We start from the raw sequence: 23,538 nt of genomic DNA, 5'->3' as shown, positions 1-23,538 counted from the left end.
GCTGTGGTGAGTGGCTGGTCACCATGAAGTAGGCTCATGTCAAAAATGGAAAGAAGAAAGGTAAACAAAAAATGATTCATCAGTATTAAGGTTATCTTTCAGGCCTTTCTAATGGCACATCCTCACACAGCACAATCGTCCTTTCCCTGTTATGTTTAAAACTTTTGTCAACTCTATCCAAACACCGGATGCTAATTTCAACATTCTGTGGTTGCACACAGCCACAACATCAAACATCAAATGAGGAACAAAAAATGAAGCCCAGCTCTTATGTCACAATGAAAGTAAAACTTTCTAGAGCACAGACTGCACAGGGAAAAAGTCCTATACTTAAGCTAGGATGGGGCATCACTGGTTAGAGTTCAAGCTGACCTCCTGGTTCCCAAGTGATGAACAGGGTCTGGCAGAAGGAAGGCATGTGAGTGTCTGAGATGTTGTTGACTCAGCCTGTTCATAACCAGTTGCTGTTTTGTTGGGACATAGTAGTGGAAGGAGCTGCAGATAATGAACATGAAGGAGGAGAGAGGAGGTAGTGGCATTAAGTATCTGTCCGCGAACATATGGGAGATTTGGAATAAAATGTAAAGGTGGTGAGTGTTAAGATGGCACAACTGTATAAGACATGGTGTGTACATCTTCGAGTATAGTGTGTACACTTCGAGACCATATCGAATGTGACTGTTAAATTCTCTGCATAATGAAAAGGGATGGGAACATTTGTACATTTTGTTGCAAATTGATATGATCTCTCTTGTCACTGATCTGAGTAAGATGGTACTATAGTTTTTAATTTAGCAGATTAAGAGGCACAATTAAAATATCACAAGAAAGATCATAATCTAAACCTCAGGGTTGTTTTTGTTAAGGTTTTGTTGTTGTTTTTTGGGCTTTTCTTTTTTGCTTATCCCTACCAAATTGATAACAAGAGTTAGTGTATGTAACAATTGCTTCCACTACTGTAAATTTACTCTAGTTTGTGGGCTGAAGTGTTAATAAATACCTTGCAGTATTCCAGGGGGACAGGCTTTCCATCTAATTAATAAAACTGGGAAGAATACCCAGGATGCTGAACCATATCTTTCTTATTAGTGTTGGCTTCTACAAAGGAGAATCCCTGAATCTCAACACATTAGTAAATGTCATACTCCTGGGTTGCACAGAGACCTCTTGAAAAACTGCTGATTTGCTGTAGAATAAAATCACCATAGACTTTAGAAACAATTCAGCTAGGGAATACCAAGTGTAGAAAATCAGTGTAAAACATGACATGCATTATAGCAGCTACAGATTTGTGCCACATTTGGTGAATCTTGAAAGAGAAAACATGCAATTATACCCCATTTCCCTTCCCTTTTTGGTCTGTACTTATGCTAATGAATTTCTGTATGTCATAGTATGGTCTTGCTGCAGTTACGTTTTCTAAAGACTGAACAAAAGCCCTCTTCTGCATGTTCTTTCAAAGAGATTCCTTAAAACACTTTATGCTGATGTGTAAACTGCATGCAACTGTTTATTACATATATATGTAATGCCAATTCCCTTTTCATCTGTAATAATCCATACTTTGTCCCAGTACATCCAAGCCCATTCTGTTTCAAGGCAATTAGCACTAAACCACAAATGAACAGCCTAACTTTGACCATAGCATAATTCTTTGCTATACTTTACTAAGATGCATCTGTAGTCCTACACCAAGCAATATTGATGTGCGTCCTCTAATAGACTGAGCATTTACAAATGTGAATTAGAAATCACACAGTTCTTCTGTGGAAAAAAAGAGAAATGTAGGATGGCATATATGTGATTCCTCATACTAGTTGCATTATTTTAGATATAGCGGTCCAATTGGTATAAGTGCTTCCAAAACAAATTAACATGACACCTTTGTATTTACTTCTTCCTTGAAGTTTTTGCTCTGAAAAGTGTTCCTGCTGGGTGCGTTTGTATTTGCTTTTCATCCTGCTGGTGTGAGTGATTGGATGGGAGGATAAAAAGAGGGAATGCTACAGAGCTCATCCACGATGCTAATTTGGTTAAATAAAAGTCAACTGGATGGGATGTGGAGGAGGTAGAAGATTTACCATGTTTGTCCATGCTTCAGCTAAGACCTTCTCTGAAGAAGGCAGGTTAAAATGCGGTTCAGGAATCAGAGTCTAGTGATATGTGTATGTGTTGGTATTTCAGATGGACTAATGTACGGAATGTGCTAAAATTTCTGGTTTTGTGTGTGCCCTGCAAGGAATAGATGAATTCACTCAGTGTTCAGTGAATATCCCCGATACATGTGATTTATTAAAGAACATTAACAGCAGATAATGGTCCTTGGAAGACCATACATAAGTATCCCCAGCATTTATGCTTAAAAAAAGTCCTGAATTACACATTCCCTTACCTGTCTGCAGTTGCTTTTACAACATGCAGAGTTTACTTAGTACAAATGCATGAATCCACAGGCCTGTGCAAACACACTCATCTGCCTTGCTGCTGTTATGTATATAATGCAAATTTCCTGTACTGTGGCTCTTCTCTATTTGTTAGTTATGTCTTTTCTACAGCAGCAGCTCCAGAGCGAGAGCTCAGTTGCTGTGATTTGGAGATTCTTTGCCTGGGGCACATCTCTCTAAGCTTTTCTCTTGTAAACTCTAATTGTAGCAGCAGGTTCCAAACACCTCTGAGGAAGGCAGCCTAGATTCCGAGACTTAAGTTTTAAGGAATGAAGCAACTGAATACTTAGACTGAGCATTTATACTCTACTGCTTTCAGCGGTCATCAGCCTCAGGAAGAGACATAAACTGTACAGTGAGCAGAAGCTTCATGAAAGCTTTTTTGTAAGTTCTTCAATTTAGAGATTATACTGAATAAGGAAGAAAAAGCCATTGTCCTTTTTCTTTTCTTTTTTTTCCTTTTAAGTTTCCTTGTGTTCTGATGCACTTCAGCTACAAGCATGAAATCAGCCTCACAACTAATCTTATGCTGCTGGAAAGACTACTACTAGATGCAGCTGTAGAGCAAATGTTTTCATACTCTTTCCTGAACTTTTTCAGAAGTTGGCGAAGATGCTGCAGCTCTCCATCTCTGTTTGCCAGAGATCATTTAGTCAGCTTTGTCTCAGTCTGGAGCAAGAAACAATACGTATTTGGAAGGCCTTCTGACTTATATTATTCTGACTTACGTTATTGTTGGAGGTCACCCCTCTAAAGTACCTTCTGGTGGTGCAGGTACCAAGATCATATTGAATTTTCTCATTCCTTTAACTTACACTGAATTTTTAAAAGTATTTTCATCTTCAAGCTGAACATAAAATAATATAGGACAACATTGCATGGAGTTGTATATCCCATTCTGCCTCCAGTGAAAGCCTGTCATCTGACTTCGCCTCTGTGCATCCACTCAGGATAATACATTCAGAAACTAAGAATGCTTTGCTTTTTCAGTATCATAAGCAAAAGCCCTGGATTTGCCTTTAAGAATATGATTTTCAAATTTGTGTTATATCTGGACAGTGAGCTGATTTGTCTGTATAAATCCCCTTCATCAAATCTAACAGATGAATAAGGTGACAAATTGCCTTCCATTAAAAAAAAAAATGCATGATCCTTAAACATATGTAATTATTTATTCATTTATTTATTTATTTTCCTGGAGAAATGTGAAAGGGTTTTACATCTTCAGGAAGCCAAACGGATTTCAAACTGAATAAGGGTGGAAAAGTGCAAGAGAAAAAGAGGAAGGATTTCCTTTCTGCGAGCCGCCAGCTTTCCCAAGTGCCTCATCCTCTCCCCTCTGTCATCCTGAGGCAGTGTGCCTGCATTTGTGTGTAGATTTATAGTTTATCTTTATCTATGGCTTCATCTGTAGGTAGCTATTATAGCCGCCTTGCCTGGATATTGTTTGGGCCTGATAGATCTGTCTGTAGTTCATCAAAGGGGAGCTGAGTGGCTAAAAGCCATTGGGTCCAGCTGAGGATGAAATACGAGCCATCAGCCTTGGTAATGGCTGTAAAATTTCATAATTACACGGCCTTTATTACATTGCATAATGATCCTGAAGCAGTATGGAACAATTAATTAAGATTTTCAACCGTGGCTCTTTCAGAAATTAAAAGGTGCTAGTAGCTGAGAAATGGGGAAGTGTCTTGTCCTAAAAGCATTAGGGATGCTTAAGAAGTACTTCCTGGGTACTTGGTTTTTTTATAGGGGAAAAAAAAAAAAAAAAAAGTGAAGAAAAAAGATACTAAAAAGAAGATCAACTAGTTCGGCTGCTGATGTCACAGTAATGTTTTTATACTTCACAGCTAATTCTTAATGCCAAACCCGACTCTAAACCTCCCACAGCACTCACTGCTGTAAAGCTGTTCCTGTTTTGTTCTCTAAAAATTTTCTTGCCTTTTTTTTCCCCCATGCTCTGTTCCAGTCCTTTGTCACATTAACAGCAGCGTATCAGAGCGTAGTGACCAAGGATTTCCTTGCAATGCACTTCTCTGTGTCTGAGGCCGTGGATATTCTCTGAAGATTTCTGGAGTTTGACAAAAATCTCCAGAACAGACATTTTTGGTTTTGGTAACTGTTTTTATAAACTTCTTCCATCCTTTTCTCCTTTGTAAATGCACCAGGTCAGGTGTAAGATAATATTTTCCTCTATACTGATCTTGGACCTGATCAGAAATAATTAGTTTCTTAAGTTACCACAAAAGGTTTCTGCCATACATAGTGCTAGAAGTGTTTGCATGTAAGTGATGGCAGCAGGAAGCAGGCGGGCACAGACCCGTGCTCCTCCTGTGACCAGCTCCTGGTTATCCTTCCAAAGGCAGCTGGCAAGCTGTGATCCAAATGTGAGGTGTCCGGTCAGCATCCCCCCCAAACTCTTCTGGTTCATGCAAACTCTTTGTCTAACTCTTAGACAGAACAAGTGTTGAGTTTTAGTGTGTTTTAAATTGACCGGTTATCATGTAAGGTCCTATCAGTCTAAATATTTTATGAGAAGCTAAGGTTTCCCCTGGGCACCTCTAATAATGAACTTTCGGCAGGAAATTTAGAAAGGATTATGTGTTTCAAGGAGGAGCTGGCTGCTCGAAGTAAATTCTCTTGTTGAGTCATTTATTCCCTTAATAGGAATTTTCTGATCTGCTGTCATTCTTGTTCACACACTGGGTGTCACTGCCTCTAAAACACTTGTCATTCTTTAATGGAAACAAAATAGTCATTGCAGTCAGAGCCGCAATGTCATTCCACTACCCCTTGCTGCGTCGGCAATAGTGAAAATGACAGAGCGGCTCTCAGTAGGGGTAATTAAAATGTAAATATTGATATTTTATTATTTGAAATTACTTTCCAGTGCGGCATTTAATATCTCTCCATCTGTGCGGCTCTGTTTAGCGGTCACTTTAGTGCAGCTCTGGGATGCCAAGCAGCGGCTTGATCCCCGTTATGTCAAAATGCTTGTTGCTGCTTAATTTTGATATCTAATTAAGTGGAAAAGTACAGTCCACACTGTAATCCATGGCATCTTAACCAGCTGCTTGGGTATATTTAGAATTAATCTCCACTATGGAATCATCCTAATGTATGCAATTAAGTGTCTGCCGATGGCTAATTAGGTGTATTAGAATCAGGCAGCTTCCTTTTTTTTTTTTCTTTTTCTCCTTCTCCCATTTTTTTCTTTCTTTTTTGTATGTGTGTGTGTGTGTGTGTGTGTGAGCTGTTATAGGCTTAAGGTACATCGTCTAGAGATGATCTTAATGATACATGTGTTCAGCTAGGCAAACTAAACGTTTTCACATTCACGTGGGAGAATGAGTACATGTTTATCTGTGACTCTGGTACCCAAAAGGAGGGAGAACAGCAACATCAGTGGGATTTTTTGACGTCTGCAGCATATCAAGGAAATTGGCAAACCAATAGGAAAGTTCGTAAAATTTGGAAAAGGAAGGTGTTCTGAGGTGTCATTTCTTGCTTGAGAGCAAAAAGATGCATCTGCCAGAAATCTTCCTTCCTGAGGTTTTTGCTTTGGCTCCAGGGATTTTATGCAGATGAGCACACGGAGGGTTAACAAGGAGATGTTGGTTGGATGGCAGGCAGGGGTGTCTCTGTGCTGGCACATTCGGTGTGAGGTTTGTGTTATTAAGGTAATTCAGGAATTACTGGGAGCCTGGCTCTGCCTGAGGGAGACAGCAGGGATTGCCGCCCTCTCAGCCAGCAAACGTCAAGAAGACTGCCCTTTCCATGGGAAAGAAAAGATATAGGATGATCAAACAAACTTGGGTTTGAAGCCAAGCATTCAGCAGGCTGAAGAAGCCTGAATACCAAATTTCTCAGTATTTCCAGTTGTTCAGAGGCTGAAGTGAGCAGCACCTGAACTAATGTGAATTGTTACTAATTTAGTTAGGTTCCTCTCTCAAATCTTTATTTTCGTTTTATTTATTAGGCTCAGTAAAAAAATCAAGGGAAAAAAAGTTTCTTTTCTTTGTAATTATTTGACTACATTTAATTATACTGCTTAACTTCTGCTAGCTGAATTCATTGAAGGACCTGCTTAAAACATAAGACACAGAGGATGCTTCTTGCTTTTCACAGCCTCTCTACTAATAGAAGAATATACTTGTGTAATTGTTCCCCCACAACTCTGTACTCAAATACAAAAGATTGAAGAAATATTTGTGAAATCGGTGTTTATGTTGAGAATATGGTTGGTCATTTTGTGTAGACTCACTGAGAAAAGCCCATCAGGGTCATAAGATTAATCTTGGTCTGTTTTATCCTATGCAAATGCATGAGTGGTTCCTTGGAATATACCAGACATCTTGAAAAGCAAATTTCCTTATAAGAACTGAAAGAGTTAACTTTAAGTAGACCAAAGCATGTATGTAGTGCGTTAGAAAGAGCACCCTCTGGAATCTGCAAGTAGATAGTGCTGTCCTTAGGGAGACCTCCAGCTACTTTGGGCCAGATCAGGCTGCTACGCTGAATTTACAACTTCTTAATGGTCCATATCTTAGAATTTAAAAAGACACTACAGAGAAGTAAAGCATAAGGATTTCCATGTGTCCACTGTCCAACATACAGGAGAAAAAAAGAACAGTTTACAATTAATCAGGTATTTTCCTCTGTTCTCAGAGCATCTGTTGACTATCAAAATAGAAGTGTTTGGCTTGTTTGCTTTTTAATGTAACATTGGTATGAATTTGGAGTAATACTATTTAAAATTGTGGAAGTGAAAGTTCCAGTGGTAAAGCCAGCCCAAAGGAAAAGTCAGATATTAATCTGTTTAAATCCATTGTCTTATATTTTCCTTTTTCTCGGTGAATTCTGGAATAATAAGGTATGAAATGAAAATTAATGGAAATAGAGCGCACAATCTTTCAAACCATCTGTTTCCAGAAATGCCATTAGGAAGTATCCCATACGTGGAGGTCTCACCAAATCTGTCCTGAAGCAAGGTTTCTCTCCAGCTTTTTCATCATTAGTGTCTCTCTGCAGAGTATTAGCAACAGAAAGTGCTTCTGTGAAGCCAGAGACGGTCTTAATTAGTGACATTTTGCATCTCATGACTATTACTATTGCTAAAGAAGAAACTCACCAGATCTTGTGCTGTAACTAGAAATGAGAAATTTTAAAGTAGCTGCCTAGAAATATTTGTCTGGTCAGAGAAATGTATCCCTGTTACAAATCTATTGGAAGTACAGGGAGTTATATCTCACTGTATGCACTCGACTCGTGTAGAAATGACAAGCTGGAGTTGTTCCTGCTTAGTGCTATCGTGTAAGGCTTTATCAGTGAAAGGAAAAATAATTCTAACTGGTATTTAAATTACATTAACACCTTTTCCTATAGCTGGAGAGAAAGGTTGTGCTAAGCAAGCAGCATCTTCACTGTTTGTAAATGTCTGATGAGCCGCTTTTAAATTGCTGTGAACTTCACTTACTCCTGCTGAATGAATCCAGTGTTGCAAATACTTCTGACAAGTGAATATTTGCTTAGTGAGAATCCATTGTTCTTAATGGATTGAGAGAGCTGTGCGGTGTGAATGCACTTATATTGCTGCGCCATCTCTCTGATGTTGTTTCAGGGAGACGAAAGCAGTGTCACAATAAAAAGCCCTGGGCTTACGCTCTGTGGGGCATTTCCCTTTATACTGATAGGGAAGGGACTTTGTTCAAGGCCAGAAGGACACACTGCCTGAAAACATCACTAGGAAAGTGGGGTGGTTTTGCTTGTCCTCTGTGCAGAAAGTTGTTGAGTGAGATGAGTTCCTAACCATAACTTGAGCTGTGGCAGATCCAGTAAGAAGCTTGGAAGCTGTAGTCAACAAATGATGTAAATGGAACCTTTGGCTGTACTTCATGTTTGAGTTTGTGCTTTGGTACCTGTCTGTGACTTCCAAGTTTGGGCTTTTGTTTCGTGATCTGACACCTTTCACATGAAAAGTCTCTCTGGTGCTTACTTCTTAGTTTGCTGAGGCATCCCATGCCATTATTATCCCTTTGAATGGGGACTTCATGAACAAATGGGTATAAAAAAAAAAATAAAAAAAAAATGAAAGAAAAATAAAAAAAAAACTAAATGAAATAGATGAAATAGCAGGTCCACCCTGGCATAATGAGGTGTTTCTGTTTTAGTTCCAGCTTTCACCAAGAACCAAACTTCATCCATTGTCTGTGACATATGTTGGGTAATTTGTCACAGCTCCCCCCTTTTGCTTAATAGTTTTTGTAACAACTGAAATATGTGCAAAACTTGTTATATATTTTTATAATACAGAGTATTCTGAAATGCAGTGAAATCAGTTTTCTGTTGAACGTACATATTAAAAAGGTTCTCTTAATTGAGAGCTATGTGCTCTAATACACTCTAAAGAGTGGCAGTATCCTGCCATTGGAAGGCAGTGGGATTCCTTCAGATTCACTCTTATGCTGTCAGGAAAAAAGCATTTGACCCAATGCTTATCATTTGAGTGTGAGGCCACACACTCTGTCTGTAAAGTGTTCTGTGCTTTAAGAAAAGAGTTTCCAATATCCATTCGTTCTCTTGGCAGTGGTGACTTGACATCATTTTTGAAGTAAGGAAATTGCAGTGGAAACATCAGCACCCATAAAACATTTAGAAGGAAGTTAATCTATCAAAATTAAGTGTAAATAATTTGAAAATCCAACTCTGATATTTCAACTGTGGAAATATATTGAATCTGCAACACACTGGTGAACATGTCATTTTCAAGCACAGCTTTAATTATAGAAAATGTAAATGAAGATACTTGAAGTACAAACCAGGGCAAGCCAGAGGAATATTCTGCTCTTAAAAGTAACAAAGACGAAACCAACTGGTGAAGTAAATGAGAGGTGATTATCAGAAAGCTCAAGTAGCTCCCAGATTTGCCAGCATTTTAATTCCTGGTCTGATCAAATATTATGATTTCTTAACACACAACAGTGAGGAAGCAAAGTTCGTTCCTTGCAAAGTGAAACCACCAGGAATGAAGCCAAAGGAGCCCAGTTCAGGCATCACATCAAATGCTCAGGGCTGCAGACGATGGCAGGGCTGAGTCCAGCCACAGAAATAAGTAGCTCTCACAGCGCTGCGTGCGAGCTGCTCATCTTGCTGTGGCACTTGACCATCTGCAGCTGCTTCGCTGCGGCCCCCAGTGAGTTTGTGTCCATGAAGTCCATCTTAATGAAGTGGAGGAAAGGGTCTTCAGGAATATAAAAGATTTCCCTGCTTAGCATGGAGCTGAGAGCAATGTGAAAAGAGAGCAAGCGGTGCAAGGCAGCGGCAAAACCCTGTGGCTCCTCCAGCCCCACTCGACAGCTCCGTGTTGCACAGCTCCTCACCGTGCTGTTCCCCCAGCAAACGTGCCTGGGCCCTTCTATCTCTTTATTTCTGCTTCCTTGGAGCTCTGGGCTTGCTGGTATGTGAAAGGAGAAACGTAAGCATATGTTCAGTTGCTCAATCAACCTTTTCTCTATGCACACTCAGTGATCTCAGCAAGTCATTACGGCATAATTACGATTTGAGTGTGATATGCTGTTTGTAGAAAAGTATCTATTTTTAGCTGAGGGAATGCTACAGTCTCTGAAAAGGAGGAGAAGGAAAGAAAAAAAAAGTCTGTAACCAGCAAATCAATGCTATTGTTAACTGATATTATGAGACACCCTGTAGATTTACAATGCTTGCATGCAGCCACATAAACCCGTGCTGAAAAGAATGCCTACCAGGGGTTAAATTCATGTGCCTGCACTGCAGCCTATTTCTGTCAACACTCAGCTCAGGAAATAAACATTTATGCTTTCTGAAATGAAAGTGTATTTTTGAAGACTAGCCGTCAGATATTTTTTGCCCTTCACACTTTCAAATGCTTAGCCTTTTTTGTAAGTTGACTGCAAAGTGCATCAGTTTGCTAGGCAAAAAGGAAAAAAAAAAAAAAAAAGCCCTTGACAAGTGCCCATGGCATCATTGTCAAGCACAAGAATTTCTGGTAGGAGATGGCAGGAGGGTTGGCACAAAACATGCTTCCTTCAAGCTTATTACCTCGGGGGTACCTGACTCCTGAGAAGCCTTTCAATCGTTCCAGATGACATTATTCCTGGCTGTCATCTGCTTTATCTGGAGTGCTGCTGCAGCCGAGCGCTGCCGAGCTGCGGTCAGGGCGCAGGGCCTTCCCACCAGCACTGCCTGCCAGGCACAACATGGCGGCAGCAGGGAGGGAGGTGGGAGTTGTCACCATGTGCTGCATGAGGAGGGCACTGAGGTGCATGATATTGTGTTTTAAACAACCACTGTGCAGGTCTGCACTTAAAACTCCTTCCTGGTAAGGCTCTTGAGGGTGAGGAGGAAGAGCAGGCCTGACAAAGTTCCAGACCCTGCCATGGGCAGTAGCGCGGGGCTGTGCTGGAAAGGCTGATGCAGTAGGCTGGGAGTGCATTCATGCACAAGCTGGAAGCTTCTTGTCAAGTAGTCACAGTGCACAATAGGGAATGACTACTTGTCATGGAATAGAATTTGTTATAGGGGATCCCTATAATGGGAGCTTGGGAATCAAAGCTGAGTTTGTCATGGAATACACACAGCATTTGCGAAACATTTCAAAATGAATCTCTGTATGTAAATACACACACACCTCTGTGATCTGTTAACTGTGACATTTCTGAGCACCTATTGAACAGGCGCTGGTGGGATGCAGAACGACTGCCGAATACTGTCATATATTCCAAAAAATCAGGTAGATTATGGTATGATCCAGCTTTATATTCCCACAAGGGGCGCCTGTAAAAGTTAAAACATGCTTTCACTGAGCAGGCTTTCAGGGGGAAGTTGCTTCAATCAGAGAGAAAATAATCATGTTTGTTTGATTTATTATTGGAGAGCAGAACAGTGCGGTTTTTATCTAAGAGTTTTCCTGTAATGTAAAAAAGTCGGTTGATTTTTTTTCGTGTGTCATCTAAAAACAATTAGTATTGCTATTAGTATTTACTGCAGCAGAAAGCAGATTTTTCAAGAGTGCAGAACAATAAATAATAGGCAAAATCCCATTTTCCCCCCTCACAGGACGTATGTAATTTCCTTTTGCAGTGACACGATAAATGCTATTGAAACATAGCAGTATTTGTTAAAAAAAAAACGAGTGCTAAAATAGACAAGTAAATAAAAGGAGAAGGTTGGGAGTGTTCCAGGAAAAAAAAAAAAAAATAGAGTAGAAAGAAATTGCAAGTTAAACTTTTTTTTTTTTAAATCAAATTTGATTTTATTGCTTCTTGCTTAATTAAACTCCACAGAAGAGTGTGAAACATTGTTATACCTGAAAAATTGTTAATTTGTAAATCACAGGGACAAAAGGGCTGCACTGCAACTTTAAAGTTTCTATGCACGTAAATGTCAATAGAGTGCCTTCTCCATCATCAGCACTAAATTCACATTGATGCCTCTTTTCTTCTCTGTATTGATCCTTCCATGAGAACGTAGATTTGTATCTGTTAATTAATGCGTCCTGAAACAGCGTTTGTATTAATCAGGCAGATAAGAAAAATTGGATGCCTGCACCCTCATGACAACCGTAAAAGTGCTGGCCCTGATAAAATCGTGGATGGACCTCAATAAAAAAGTTCCTCCTTCCACTCAATAAACTAATCATCCTGCTTTTAATTATTCGGCAGAAAGATGTGTGGAGATTGGAGAATGTGTAAATCTATTTACTAACAGCAGTGTCTGGGAGGGAGAATAGGGCTGTCACAGGACGGTGCTGCAGGCTATGGTCTCTGTCCATCTGCTGCTGCACAAAAACTGGTTCTTGAAAGACGGGAAGGAACAGAAACGTTGAAGCTAATTGAAATCACGAATTCTTCCCTATAACCTCTCCAACGATTATTTCTTCTCCATTTCTCTCTTATTTATTTTAATCACAGATGTGTTATTTTCCATTGTCACCTCCTCGAGGGTTTTCTGGCACTGTTGGCTCGGGTTTTGTTGTTTGTTTTTGTTTTGTTTTGTTTTGAAGGCAGAGAGCTACAGTTCTATCACGAGACTTAAAAGAATATGAGAAAATGAAAACAAATAAGGGGGAGGAAAAAGAGAGAGCAAGCATGCAGCCAGTTTTATATTTCATTTTTTTATGGATGCTTGGTGGTTTGGATGTGGGGTTGTTTTTTTTTTATTGTATTACTTCTGCTGCTTAGTGCCTATAGAGAAAATCTTGTTTGGAGTAGATGCCATGCAGACTTGCTGGTTTATGATCTATTCCTGCTTGACTGTAACTCTTGACTTTCAAAACAGAAAAATGCATTTAAGTGTAATCTAATGGCAAAAAGAATGTTCTTGCAGCAGGAACCCTGTCAGAGAACATGTAAGCAGCTCCATAAACAAGTAAATGAAAGCCTCAGACATGCCTTAAGACCCTTTAAGAAAGGCTTGACTAATCCCCTTTGATGATTTTATTAAGTACTTGTGGTTGCTGGTGCCAACTGGCAAACTGCTGCAGCTCACCAACAGGCCAGGAAATCACATCCTCTCCCCTCTTGTTCATAGCTCCTAATGTGATTGGGATATTAGCAATTTGATATCAGAAATTAACAGGTACCGTAAACAAGAGGCTGAAAAGGTAAGGCAGTAAAGACGTTATCCCCACATGATCCTATTAGGAAATACAGCATGGGAAAAAAAGATAAAACAACAAAGAAAAGAAATGAAAAAGAAAGCAAAAGTTAAATTCATTAAGAGGCATTTATTACATTTTTGCTTGTCCTCAGAAAAGGGACAGTGTGACCGCTGTTCACTTGGCACTGTAATGTGGCATTCTGCTCCTTCAACAAGTGCAGCAGAGGCAGGAGCTGTTGCAGAAGGAATTAGCATCTTTTCTGAGGAGTGGGTTACTCCTCTTTTTCCCCTGAGGTTAAAGTTCAAAGAGAAATTTCCTCTTTGTGCAAATCACTTTAATTCTATTAAAACACCAAATCTCCCTATTCTTTCCCCCCCCCCCCCCCCCCCCCCCTCCTAAGTTATCCTTCGTGGATTGTGGTATGGATAAACAGGGTTGGGAAATCCCAATTCCACAGCATTGGGATTATGGAACTAAGCATGAGTATTTCAGGGCAAAGAAGACACGGTACAAATCCTAGACTGTCACTGTAACGCTCCCCAAACTAACACAGTTCTTACAGAAAGGTTTTACAAAACCCTACTTGTATACAACTGTGTGTGTATTGCCTTGATTACTGTAATAAAGTGAGGAAGAGAGGCACAAAATCAAAAGTGAGAATAATAAATATATGTTTTACCACAATGCATGTACAAATGAGTAGAAGAGCAGACTTATGGCAAATCCAAACATGCCTAATAGTTTTTCTTGTGTTTTGTTGTGTTTTGTTTTTTCCTATTCAGGATTCTCTACTTTGTCTCTAGCTGACCAGATGAGCCTTCTGCAGAGTGCTTGGATGGAGATTTTGATTCTCGGTGTTGTATACCGGTCACTTTCTTTTGAGGATGAGCTTGTTTATGCTGAAGACTATATTATGGATGAAGACCAGTCCAAATTGGCAGGCCTTCTTGACCTTAACAATGCCATACTGCAACTGGTAAAGAAATACAAGAGCATGAAGCTGGAGAAAGAAGAGTTTGTCACCCTCAAGGCTATAGCACTTGCTAATTCAGGTTGGCAGAGTGGCACCATGGTTGCTACATTTTTAATATGTCACTTTTCTCCATATTACTTTCTGCATGCATGTTTTAAATACAGGTTTGGAATACGAAGTTACTAATCAACCCTTAGTCTAACAGGCAACAAACAAAGCAGTTCAAACTAAGAGGAGCTTTCTGGTCCTAAGTAATCAGGGAATACGCTCCTAAGGGAGCGGGAGTGTAATGCACTGTGTGATTTGGAGACTATTTTACAGGCAAAGATCCTTACAAATGAATATGGATGCTCTTCTCCTAAATCCATTCCATAATCCAGACGAGTCTAATCATCGTAGTTTAAATGAACAGAAAGGATACGTGAGGATATGCTATATCCATTCTCTTTAAATGCAGCTACTGACTTATAAGAGTGAATTCAGGGTATGGAAGGGGGGAGGAAATTCTTTGTTAATCTGTCAGGGACCCCACCTTACCTTTTGGATCCTCTGCATTTGTGGTGATGCTTCTCCAGAGATTACTGTTACCTGTGCAGAAAGGGTTAAAAATCTCAGAAAGATTCTTTTTTTTCCCCCCTTGCATTTGAATTTAAAAGTGCTGAAGCAGTGAATACTGCCAGATAAGTAAAAATCGTTTTTGCTTTGTTGTTTTTCCTTTTGTGTCTCCTTAATGCTTTATTGTGGTCTTAAGTCCCTTTTAGCATTTGCATAAAGTTCACGATAGATCCCTCTTTAATGACGTGCCGATCATTAGATACCTGTGTGTCAATAACATGCTCTGATGCTATGTTCCATTGACAGTCACACCGTGCCCCTCCATCTGCTTTTGTTTTGACCCTATCTTTGAACTTTATCTTGGTTGCTGGCCAGTAGTTTTCCCTTTAATTACAAGAAGGAAACTGTCAATAAAATCTGTTAAATGGGATGCAATGAGTGGCTTGAATGGGCGGACGGCTATTTGTTCAAATTCTGCAGCATTCAAGGTATTGACAGTTTGTTTTCTGGGGCCATATGTGACGATCAATCTCAGGCTGGGCTCAGCCGCACTGAAAAATGAAAAACCAGATTGCTTTTGCTTACTTGTGGATGACGACTTGTGATTTGGCGCGGTCCTGGTGAGATGAGACCTTCTGCCCAAATTGCCCCCCTGAGAGCCGGGACGCGTGACTGTTTTTAGAAATAATTTTTTAATTGATTTTGTAATTAACAGTTCATCTACAATATTGATGCATGAATCCTCAGATTGATAGGAGGGAAATTGTTTTCAACAATGAAGTTGTACTTTCCTATTTGTCTTTGTAATGTGATTTAGCACTCTGCATTTTTAATTGGAAATATAATTCAAAAACATGCAAAGCCAAAATGCTTATTAGTTTCTTTGTATTCTCCACCCCACTGACTCTGTCCCTGGTTTTAGAATATCATTTTATTTTCAGAAGAGAAAACATCTGAAATGTCCCTCAAAGCTCCGAGTTGTTTTGTAATTGAGGATCTATTTAAAATTAGTGACCACTTTAAGTGTACACTTGAGAACGTTTTGCAGCTACAGGAAGGGCTTTTCCCAAGGTTGTTCGTGCTTATTGAGCAGAGCAGTAAAGTTATCTGGAATTAGGAGTCTAAATTGGGAGCTTATTATGTTTCCTTCCCGATTTTTACATTGGTCTGTTTGATTTAGAAATATTTCTGTATCTTACTTGGTGAAGAGGAAAGGAGCTGGGATGTGGGAATCCAGTGTTAAATACCACTCACAGCCCTTTGGTTTTTTCTTTTCCTCAAGAGGCGTGCAGTGATTAAGCAACAATAAAATACATTGCTGCCAAAAAAAGTTTATTCATGCATTGTGCATGGAGTGTGTTAAAAGAATCTGTGGCTTCATTAACTTCCCTGGGAATTACAACCAGGATAATGTCAAAGAGAAATACCGTTTCATGTACATTTAAGGGAAAACATTTCCTTCCCTCATCTGCAAAGGACTAAAATTGCCATTTTAAAATGAAACTATTGCACGGAGGAGTTACAAAGCAAACCAGCTGTTTGACTTCCCTCTGAACAGAGCACTCTGATGGCTGGCATTAAATAGTGCAGGTCCAGGTTGCACATGCGGCAGATATCAAACTTCTGTTAACTATAGCTGCCCCGACCTGTAGAGGTAAGACAGCACCTGCAGAGTATCAAGCCCCCAGTGTTTTAATTACAGGTACTGCTAAAATTAAATTAGGAAAGCAAAATTGAAGTTTTTGCCTTTTTTTTAATAGACAAAGCCAGAAAGTAGCTTATTTGTACATAACTGAGGAGCTGGTTAATGGAAGTGCAGACATACCTGGAAAAAGGAAGTAAAATGCCATTATAAAATCAATCAGTTAGCAATTCATGTTTTGAAGTATTTTGCTGCTGCATCGACTTCCTTCAAGAACTACAGCTATTTATTTTTCTGGTTTAAAATAGAGCATCATTTCTACAGCTGTGGAGAGCATGGATGAAGTATAATAAGAAATCCCAGGCATTTCAGCCACATCCATGCTGTGTGGTAGGATTCCCAGGTTAAATCTGCTGTAAATAGTAGACGAAGGTGGTTTTATGGCTCTGCATCTGCATTGGTGATTTATGACACAGTGTCACACTGTTTTCATTGCTGGTATGGAGAAGCAGAAAAAGAAATTGTAGTTTGTCTTAATATTGATTGTATTTTGTATAAATAGGTACCAGAAGCTTTGCTTTGGCCAGCATATCTGTTACCCTGACCATGAGAACACCCCAAGTGCTGCCCTTTCTGTTGGCCTGTGGAATCTGTTCCTGTGTTGTCTAAACTCAGAGAGGTCCCTCATACCACCACAGGGCCGTCCTCATACCACCACAGGGCCGTCCTCATCCCCAGCCTCTCCCTTCTTTCTTGCCCTGTCCTCCCATGCTCAGGAGCAGGTTAGCCCCTCGGCTGCCCAAACACAGCAATCTGGCACTGCCGAGCACTTTGTTTACCCACGCAGAAAATCAGCTTTGAATGGTTTCCAAAACATGCATGTACCAATTACTTCCCCGTGTGTAAGGCAAGGTGAACTATTTACAAAATACATTCAGGTGAAGGCAAGTGCACGCATGCACACTCTGGCACGTAAAAGGTGACCTGCTCATCTTTTTGTGTTAGAAAATACTTCCATGTATTGATTAGGAAATTCTAAACAGGGAGTTGCAGGTGAGCAGATTTTTGAAATTACCTCTTCAGTGAGGACAAAATTGTGCCTTCAGGCCAGAATGTTGCAGAAGAGCTCAGGAGTCACAACTGAGAGCTGGTTTTTAAGAGAAGCTCAATTCCCATCTAAGACCTAAAAATAAGTAACTAACGTGTCAAAATACATTAGCACATTATAAAATGTGATCTGTGTGTATCTGCCTAATAGAGTGCTGGCATCTTGAAAAATCTGACCCAAATGTGGATGCTAGGCACTTTAAAAGTATAACCCTATGCACTGTTGAAAATTTAATCTTAAGCATTAATACTGGCTGTCTCGCCTGTGCCACCAGAAGGAGAAAAGGGCCTCCACTTGCCATCACAATTTCAGGTCTCTCTTATTAACTGTCTCTTAAAAAAAAAAAACAACCCACAAAGACACAACCCTTTCATTACTGAAAGAGCAAGAACCAGGAAGCATCTTGTGCATGGTAACAGCATGAAAGTGCATTGCAACGCTGATGCCAAGTTGCACAGTGATATGTCCTGGTAAAAGATGTAGTTCTTACCTACAGCTCATTTCGCTTCCAGCCAACAAAACGCTGTACTCAGAGCTGGGCTGTTGGAATTGAATAATATTATTATACTAAAAATTAATTGCTGGAGCCCCATAAATCACTTGTTCCATAGGATTTCATCGTTATTCCCGGTGTAGAGTGTGGCTTACCATATATCACAAAATACTATATTTATTTTCTAACAGTGCCTTTTTTTTTCTTTTTCATTTTATTTAGCCATTCTTGTGTATCTGTCAGTGTTAGAATTCACATTTAATACGTCTGTGAATTGACATGTATAAAAATACATGGGCGTTTCATTGGTGTATTTATTCATTGGTGTTTATTTTACCATCTAGAAATAGCACCTCCTTCATATCATTAACTCCTTCATCTAATTTTATATAAAGAACACAGAAAAAAAAGATTGAGAAAAGGAAATTGTCAGGACAGTCAGAGCTTTCCTGCTGCGTGAGCACAGCTTTTTCCTCATGGCCTGCTTTCATTTAATCACATAGGTGGTGCCTGCAATGCTTAGAGGAAATAAATAACCATTTCCACCTGTGATGTGTTTTGGGTTGGTGGTTGCTGACCAGTTGTGACAGCAGATAGGTGCTGGTAGTCACCCTCTCTTTCCTCAGCAGTGTACCAATGGCTCTCAGTGGTAATATGGCAATTATTGCTGTCTTGCAGTGAATAAAAAGGATTTTGATGCAGTCATTCAACATTCCCTCTTAGTTGGTGTCCTATCCCACAAGAGTTTTAGCAGTCTCACTGAATACGTATTCAAACCAGTTGTTAGTGTGCAGTTTGTTCTACATTGTAGAAATATCCTTTTATTTAGTGCCCTCACTCCTTATCCTAGTGGAAAGCAAACCATTTCAGGAATATTAAAAAAAGGGGCCATTTACTGTGTTTTAACTTCAGCCTCTGTGTTTAGTTACTGCTGATCCAGTCAGCCCCTGCAATGAGCAGGCATGTTCTGTGAAGTCATTTCTTTTCTCACTCCTGCTTTGTTTCCATACCTCTCCTTAAAAGCCAACCAAACCTGGGCTATTCAGACAAAGACGCTGTTCACCAAAACAAAGTACGAGCCTCTGTTTCACTTGTTCAGTTTCTACTGCCTCTAATCTGTATGGACAAGGAATTCATTGTTTATACCTCCTTAATTTTCAACATATATTTCAATCAAAGTGTCTGTTTTCAGTGGAATAATCAAGGTATCAGATGATTCCTGCCATACCCTTTTGCAAGAGAAAATACTGTGTTTATGTGCTTGTCTCTTAGCCTCACCATGCAGCTCCCAGCAGATAGTTCTATTCAGCTAAGACAGATAGATAGATGATAGGAGTTAAGTGCATTTGTTGACCCTACACAGGGACGACCAAAGTCAGTATCTCAGGCAAGTTTTGTTCCATACTGGAAAAGGATGGGAATTCTTGCTGGGAGAGGTAACTAGGTTTGATTTGCTCATATGACTCCCTTGTCTTTCTCATAAAATGGATAAGCATGGAGCAGAAAAGCAGGTTTTCCTGTATAAATGTCTCAGATTTCAGCAGGACAGGACAGAGTTCTCTAAGCAGCTCCCCGCTGTGAATACTGAGGCAGCTTTTGTTGGTTTGGTTGTTTGTTTGTTTGTTTGTTTTTTATTTGAGCCATAACCTGGATTAAGATTCTGTTCTTAGGTGTGTACCATTCTCACTCTTCATCTCATCCAGTTCTTCCAGGAACCTGCAGCTCCCTGACCTGATTTACCAGTTCTTAGTTTGTGAGCCACCCCTCTGCAGTACAGTGATTGCTGTCTCTCAAGTGCCTTGCCCTGCTCATTGCTTATTGCCCCTCTGATGTGCTCTATCAGAATCTTAATGTATTTGTTCACTGCTGCATGCTCCCTGTTGTTTGATTCGCTATCATAATTTCTTGCTTTATGCTACCAGAGTTTTCTGATGTGAAGAAATACTTCATTTCAGACCCTTGGGTTTCCTCTGCTTTCTCCTCAGTGATGCTATATACACAGTGCAAACAGCTACTCTTTCCTTGTATCAACTTATCTTGTGCCTGATGAGCATTCTAGTGTCACCAGTCAGAGAAACTTCTTTTGCAGGGCATTTAAGATCAAATCCTGCTTGCTTTCAAATGAAAGTACTTTCAAAGTGCCCTGTTTAATTTCATTCTTTATATAGGCACTGATTTTTAGGTGTCTCAGATCTACCTGTAGATTTCCTTTGGATATTAGAATATAACTGGAAATTATCCAAACTGTCTATGGTGCCAATTAAAAATAAATAAGTAAATAAATAAACAAAAAGTATAATTTCAGGGAGTTTTCTTGGCATAGGAAGAACATTCAAAGTCTTTGTACCTAGCATAAAATCCAATTTCACATTGTCTTTGTAATTATTTCTTTACTCCTTGACTGTCACACAGAGTCTGTGTTTCGCTAAATTACTGTGGTGCTTGTTGACATTGCCCTCTCTTACTGGTGTGGATTGGGCTTATCAGCAGTAAGCTAACCTGCTCTGAATTCACTTCAGTGTCTGCCAGTCTGTAGTTACTGCAAAGATTTCTCTTTTATTTTCCCTCTTCTTTTCCCCTTGGCTAGTTCAGCATTTTCAACCATTTTCTTTATTTTCAAAGGCTTACGCCTGAGGGATTAAGATCTACATTCGTTTAATATTGGGAATAAAGTGGAAGTTAGAAACTGCAAGGCTAAAACTTGAAGAAGAATCTTTGTAGAGATTAATATTTTCCTGAGCAATCTGCGAGCTGAATCATGGTCTAATTAAATAGCCCAGATTTAGTGAGTTTGCACTTAAACATTAGCAGCCCCTAGAATGTGCAAAGCTGAAATGAGTTTGAATTTTTTCTGTAAATGGGAAGTTAAATTATCATAGTAATTTCATTAAATCATTTTTTAATCTTTCAAGCCAAATCACAACTTTAAGAGAATAATTTGGAGTTGTAGTCACTGTTTATAAGTGCCTGTTTCCGCTCTGGCTTTCTTACCCCATTTCCTGTTCCATTCACAGAACGTCTCCCACTTTTATCCAGAACCAGCTTAATTTCCTACAGAGCTAAAAGGTGAACATCTCTAGTCAGGTGCTCCAGAATGACCTGTCTCTCTTTGCAGTATGGTATAGAAAATTCTGTAAGAGGAATCAGCCTTTGACCCACCAAGAGTTTGTTACTGCAAAAAGGCTTCTACCTGTTTTCCCGGCTGCACTGTGGGTTAGGGGAGAGGAGGAGGAGATGTGTCACTGCTGCATGGTGCGTGGTGCCTGGGAAATGTCTTGGAGCAGCACACCGTGCCTGTGCTGTGTTCCACAACTGTGGATATCTGAGGGCTTGGTAGAGTCAGGCAGTGGAGGCAATTTGTTTGGAGTTTGCATTCCAAATTAAGTGCGGCGGTTGGACACTGTGCTTGAGACATCGGTCACGTTTGTCTGTGTGCGTTAACATCTCTGTATTGATTACATCCTGCTTGTAGGGTGCAGAATTCAGAGATTTTCTCTTATTGACACAATTATTTAATAGGATCACCATATTAGAAATCTATCAAAAATGTATGGATTTGACGAATGGGCTCACATTAATTAGAACTAAATCTTGCTGGAGATATCATTTCCCTGGCATCATTTTTAGAATGTCTTGGCCTTCTTTTTCCCCAGGATAGGGATTTTTGAGGCTCTCTGCTTTTGGCACAGTGCACCTCAATGTGCAGCATTGCATTCCTGCAGCGCGTGTCTCCCTGCACGCTTCCTAGAGCGTGTATCCGCTAAGACTCAGAATTATTAAACATGTGAAATTCCCATAGGACTCCATTATGTGTAATTAACAGATAAACTGTCATCAGAATCAATAAAACGTGCTAAATGATCCAAACTTGTATATAATTAAGTGTCTGTTTTAGAGCAGGAGCTGTAACTTTTTTCTTTTCTATTCAATTTGCACATTTGTTTTGACAATAGAAGCTGGAACATTTTGTTTAACCTCTTACTTACTGGTTTGTGTTTTAGTTTCATATGTTTCTGCACTAAAAAAAAGCGAAGCATTAACTGTGGGGCTTCATTACCCGGGGAAGTAGTCGTGTGTAAGCTTTCAGGAGATGAATCTTAGATGCACCTTCATGCTCAGCATGTAATTGAAGTATTTGAAGCATATGGAGAATTTGTTGCTGTTGTCATCAGCAGGGGGAAGAACACGAGGCAAATCAAAATATTTATCCAGCACATCACTTAATGCAGGAGGTGGAAATGGTGATGGAAGCAGGTTCTTCCCTCTCCAACTTCCCAGCCGTTATTCTGCCTAGTTTGGGAGCTGTATTCCAAAAAGATCCACCCCAAAACAAACCAAAAAACCCCACAAGGTACCAAGGAAGCCCTCTACTAAACAGATTTCCAAGGACATGCTGTGGCAGTACCATGAATTCACTGTCCCAGTCCCACCCCATGTTGCACTCACAGTGTCACGTACGCTGGGACGTGCACCCCTTCAGAAGTCCCTTTTTCATGTGGTACTCTATTTGCTCTGTAAGTCCGCATGCCATCCAAATTTTGGTAACTAATTGAGGTGTTTGGTGGCCCATTTCCCCTGCAGCTATTCTTCCCTCCTCGCATTCCCCCTCCTTGGAATACATTGTTTTTTCTTTGGCATTTATGATTACATAAAACTGGAGAGTTAGGGCTTCTCATCTGAAATCATCTCCGCATGGTCCAGTAACTGCATGTTCTCAGGGACATCTTCCCCTTTGTATTTATGCTGTTTAGGGTTTTACAGTTATTTCAGTTAGATCTTTTCTTTTTATTTCACACTTCCATTGCTTTAATCTTTCCGGGTCACATAGCAGCTCAGTTTAGTTCTCTGTGTGCCTTCTGCCCGGACTTCTCACTCGAAGCTTACACCACCAGAACACCTCACCTGGAAAGGGTCAGGGCCAGGTGCTTGCTCTGGGGGGTTTAAAAAAAAAAAGGTGAAACCCCAACAATAACAAGACAAAGCAACCTCTGGGTGGATTGTCAAAAAGGAGCATAACTTAGTGCTGCCTCTCTGTCTGATGGGCCCGAGGGTGAAAAGCTTTGCTAGGCCTATCAGGAAATCACATCAAACCCACTCTTCCCTTCTGTCAGTGAAGCACTCTTCATGCTGTCATTTTTACGTGGCCGTTGGCACCACTGATGGCCACAGCTTCCAGCCTCTCGGCCTTGAAGCCCGCTGCAGTTTCCCACAGCCTTCCCCACAGCTGTGCAAGGCAACGTGTGGAGCAGCCAGGGTTGCCAGCACCCTGGTTTCAGGAGGATGAGGAGAAAGATTGCTTACCCAAGAGTTAATTTATAGCTCGGCAGCGATTCTAGTTACTGTCCTAAGGGTTGATCTCGAAATAAGTGCGTAATTATCTCTCTCCTTTGTAAAAGAGGATGGCACCAGGGAAAGAGTTGTGCAGGCGTTGAGCTGCCTGACGTTCGGGCACGCCCTGCTGACACCTCCTGTCGCTCCTTTGTTTTGCAGACTCAATGCACATAGAGGACGTTGAGGCAGTGCAGAAACTTCAGGACGTCTTACACGAGGCTCTGCAGGATTACGAGGCTGGACAGCACATGGAAGACCCGCGTCGTGCCGGCAAGATGTTGATGACTCTCCCACTTCTGAGGCAAACCTCCACCAAGGCTGTGCAGCATTTCTACAACATCAAACTGGAAGGCAAA

At 40.3% G+C, this 23,538-nt stretch overlaps 1 protein-coding gene across 13 annotated transcripts in view; it reads left to right on the top strand.

The window, feature by feature from the left end:
- Window positions 1-23,538, top strand: part of ESRRG (estrogen related receptor gamma) — a 378,604-nt gene that overhangs the window by 351,404 nt on the left and 3,662 nt on the right. For all 13 annotated transcript variants that reach the window (XM_072333662.1, XM_072333663.1, XM_072333661.1 and 10 more), the window contains 2 exons: window positions 13,863-14,132; window positions 23,342-23,538. The exon at window positions 23,342-23,538 is cut by the window's right edge and continues 3,662 nt beyond it. In XM_072333662.1, coding sequence (XP_072189763.1) covers window positions 13,863-14,132; window positions 23,342-23,538 — 467 coding nt within the window. The remainder of the gene's footprint in view (window positions 1-13,862; window positions 14,133-23,341) is intronic.

The sequence above is a fragment of the Excalfactoria chinensis genome, chromosome 3 (assembly GCF_039878825.1).
Source record: "Excalfactoria chinensis isolate bCotChi1 chromosome 3, bCotChi1.hap2, whole genome shotgun sequence".
Lineage (NCBI taxonomy): Eukaryota > Metazoa > Chordata > Aves > Galliformes > Phasianidae > Excalfactoria > Excalfactoria chinensis.
This window is presented reverse-complemented; position numbering and strand designations above follow the sequence as displayed.